A 3419-nucleotide genomic window follows, 5' to 3' on the forward strand; every position below is an offset into this window, starting at 1 on the left:
AAATCATAATCTTTAAGTAACTCCATCCACCTTCTCTGACGCATATTAAGCTCTTTCTGATCAAAGATGTACTTGAGACTCTTATGATCAGAGAAGACGCTAAACCTCACTCCATACAAGAGGTGTCTCCAAATCTTCAATGCAAACACAATCGCTGCTAATTCCAAGTCATGAGTTGGGTAATTTACCTCATGCGGTCTCAGCTAACGCGATACATAAGCCACCACGTTTCGGTGTTGCATCAACACACAACCCAAACCCTTTAAAGAAGCGTCACAGTACACTTCAAATGGTTCATGCCGTTCTGGTAAAATCAAAACAGGTGCTGAAGTTAATCTTTGTTTCAAAGTCTGAAAACTTTCTTCACACTCCAATGTCCATGAAAACGGCACCTCCTTCCTTTTCAACTTAGTCATCGGTAGTGCAATCCAGGAAAATCCTTCAATAAATCTTCGGTAATATCCAGCCAAGCCCAAGAAACCTCTGACTTCCATCACCATCGTTGGTCTTTCCCATTCCATCACCGCCTCTACTTTCGAAGGATCTATGGCTATTCCTGCTTTGCTCACCACGTGACCTAGGAACTTCACTTCCTCCTTCCAGAACTCGCACTTAGACAACTTAGCATACAATTTCCGCTCCTTCAGGATTTGCAACACAATTCTCAAAGTGTTCCTCATGCTCCTTCACCGTCTTAGAATAAACTAAGATGTCATCTATGGAAACCACCACGAATTTGTCCAAAAAGGGACAAAATACTATGTTCATGTAATCCATGAACACAGCAGGTGCATTCGTTAACCCAAAGGACATCACCGCAAACTCGCAGTGTCCATAACGCGTCCTAAACGCAGTTTTTGGAATGTCGTCCTCTTTCACCCATATCTGATGATAGCTGGATCTCAAATCAGTCTTTGAAAATACTCCAGCTCCTTGCAGTTGATCCATCAAGTCATCTATCCTTGGCAGTAAGTACTTGTTCTTCACAGTCACTTTGTTCAACTGTCGGTAATCCACACAAAGTTGCATTCCTCCATCCTTCTTCTTCACCAATAAAACTGGCGCTCCCCACAGAGATACACTGGTCAAATGAACCTCTTGTTCAGAAGCTCTTCCAACTGAGCCTTTAGTTCAGCCAGCTCTATCGGAGCCATTCGATACGGTGCAATTGATACTGGTCTGGCTCCTGGCACCAATTCAATCGCAAATTCAATCTCCCTTTAAGGAGGGAACTCAGGAATATCTTCCGAAAACACCTCTGGAAAGTCTCTAACTACCAGGATTTGATTTAGCTCCTGATTATCACCTAACACATTCGCAGCCAACAATATATAACCCTGACACTCTTCCCCACTACAGTGCACCATCACAGAGTTTAGGTAGTAACCCTCAGCTACCACTGCTCTATTTTCTCCTTCCGGCATAAACTGAATTGACCGCTCAAAGCAATCCAACAAAACTCGATTCTTCGACAACCAATCAAACCCCAAAATCATCTCCAACCCAACCATTGGTAAACAAATCAAGTCATGCACAAAATCTCTACCCTCAAGCTTGAAACCTACTTGCCTACAACCTGACCTAGTCATAACCGTCTGATGCGGAGTATGTACATGCAAATCAAATGCTAGTTCTAACACTTTCAAGCCTAGTTGCTCAACTTTAGCAAATGAAATAAATGAATGCGAAGCTCCAGTATCCTACAATGCAACTAAGGTCTTATCACCAATTAAACATATGCCTCTCATCAATAGATCTGCCTTAGCAACATCCTTGGCATTCACAGCAAATACTCGCCCTTGGTGCTGACTCTGACCCGCATTCGGGTTCCTCCCACGAGTGCAATCTCTCGCAATGTGACCAGGCAACCCGCAGTTGAGGCAATCACCTAAACCAATCTTGCAAGAATCATATGGATGAAAACGTCCACGATGCACACAAGTCAAATTCGGAGAAATCTTACTCTGATTCCTTCTTCCTTTGGCATACTGAAACTGATTATAAGTGTTCTTTTTTAAGCCTCCTTGAGCTTGAGGCGCATGTCCTCCTCTCTTGAAATTCTGCGCCCTCGGCTGAAAGTACTTACCACGTCCCTTACTAGTGTTCCCTCCATGAGTGTCCTTTGATGAGGCTACCGTCTTTGCATATTCTTCCACCACTCTCGCCTTGTTCACCAAATCGGAGAAAATACGATCCTCCATAGGAGCCACAGCAGTCATGAAGTTATCCTTCAATTCCCTTTGATACTTAATGCATTTCCAGCTTTTGTAGGTCTCTGGGGCACCCTGACACACCCTAGAGAACCTACAGAGCTCTTCAAATCGGCTAGTATAGTCCGTCACAGACAAGGAACCTTGCTTCAACTGCATAAGTTCCATCTCCTTCGCTTCCCTTGCAGACTCAGGAAAGTACTTCTTGTAGAAGGCCGTCTGGAATACATCCCAACGGATATCGGCATTCTGAAGCTGGAGCAAACGGCATTCTGCTTGCCACCAATGCTGGGCCTCTCCCAAAAGCTGATAGGCAATAAACTCTACATATTGGTTGTTTGGAACATGTTGTGCTTGTAAAGCACGCTTCATAGCCTGGAACTAATTGTCCGCCTCTGCAGGTTTGGTTGATCCTCTGAAACTTGGAGGATGAACCTTGAGAAAAGTCGCCAAGGTCATCGGAGCACCTCCCATGTGATAAACCCCAATTTTGTGGTTTATCTTGTGCTTATTTTAGGGGATTTTATCACCTTTTTCCACATTTATTCAATGAAATAGCATGATTTTGTAATTCTCCCTTAAATTATGCTTAAGTGTAAAAACATGCTTTGTAGGTCTCTAAATTGGTAATTTTAACTCATTTTAATTCCATTCGATGCCTTGATATGTTGTTGAGTGATTTCAGGTTCATAAGGCAAGTATTTGATGGAAGAAATGAGGAAAAAAGCATACAAAATGGAGAATACATGAGGAAACAAGAATTGGGAATGCATCGATGGGAGCGCAAGCGTACAAGGCTTGCGCACGCAGAAGTGACATCGCATAGCGACGCACACGTGTACATGACGCGTACGCACAGATGAAGAAATAGCCAATCGACGCGCACGCGCACATGGCGCGTACGCGGCGATACTCGCACGTGACCCACTTAAAGGAAAAACGCTGGGGTGATTTCTGAGCTGCCCAGGCCCAAATCCAACTTGTTTCTGAGTGTATTTCATGCAGAATTGAAGTCCAAGCAAGGGGGAGCAATTAGTGAGTCAACATGAGCCTTTAGTTAGTTTTCTAGAGAGAGAAGCTCCCTCTTCTCTCTAGAATTAGGTTAGGATTAGGTTAAGTTATCTTGAATCTTGAATTAATTGCTTGATTTCATCTTGTTTCTTTTACAATTTCTCATTTCTATATCTTGACTTTCTTAGTTGTTATGTT

At 43.2% G+C, this 3419-nt stretch overlaps 1 protein-coding gene across 1 annotated transcript; it reads right to left on the reverse strand.

The window, feature by feature from the left end:
• Positions 1 to 203: 203 nt before the first annotated feature.
• LOC114925643 (uncharacterized mitochondrial protein AtMg00860-like) lies at positions 204 to 680 on the reverse strand. The gene has a single exon (XM_029294280.1). It carries the CDS (start codon positions 678 to 680, stop codon positions 204 to 206), a length of 477 nt encoding a protein of 158 aa, XP_029150113.1.
• Positions 681 to 3419: the final 2739 nt, after the last annotated feature.

Source organism: Arachis hypogaea, chromosome 17 (genome assembly GCF_003086295.3).
Source record: "Arachis hypogaea cultivar Tifrunner chromosome 17, arahy.Tifrunner.gnm2.J5K5, whole genome shotgun sequence".
In the NCBI taxonomy this organism is placed as follows: domain Eukaryota; kingdom Viridiplantae; phylum Streptophyta; class Magnoliopsida; order Fabales; family Fabaceae; genus Arachis; species Arachis hypogaea.

Excerpts from the sequence above, each read along its gene's own strand:
- LOC114925643 (XM_029294280.1), bottom strand. The coding sequence starts at position 680 with ATGAGGAACACTTTGAGAATTGTGTTGCAAATCCTGAAGGAGCGGAAA.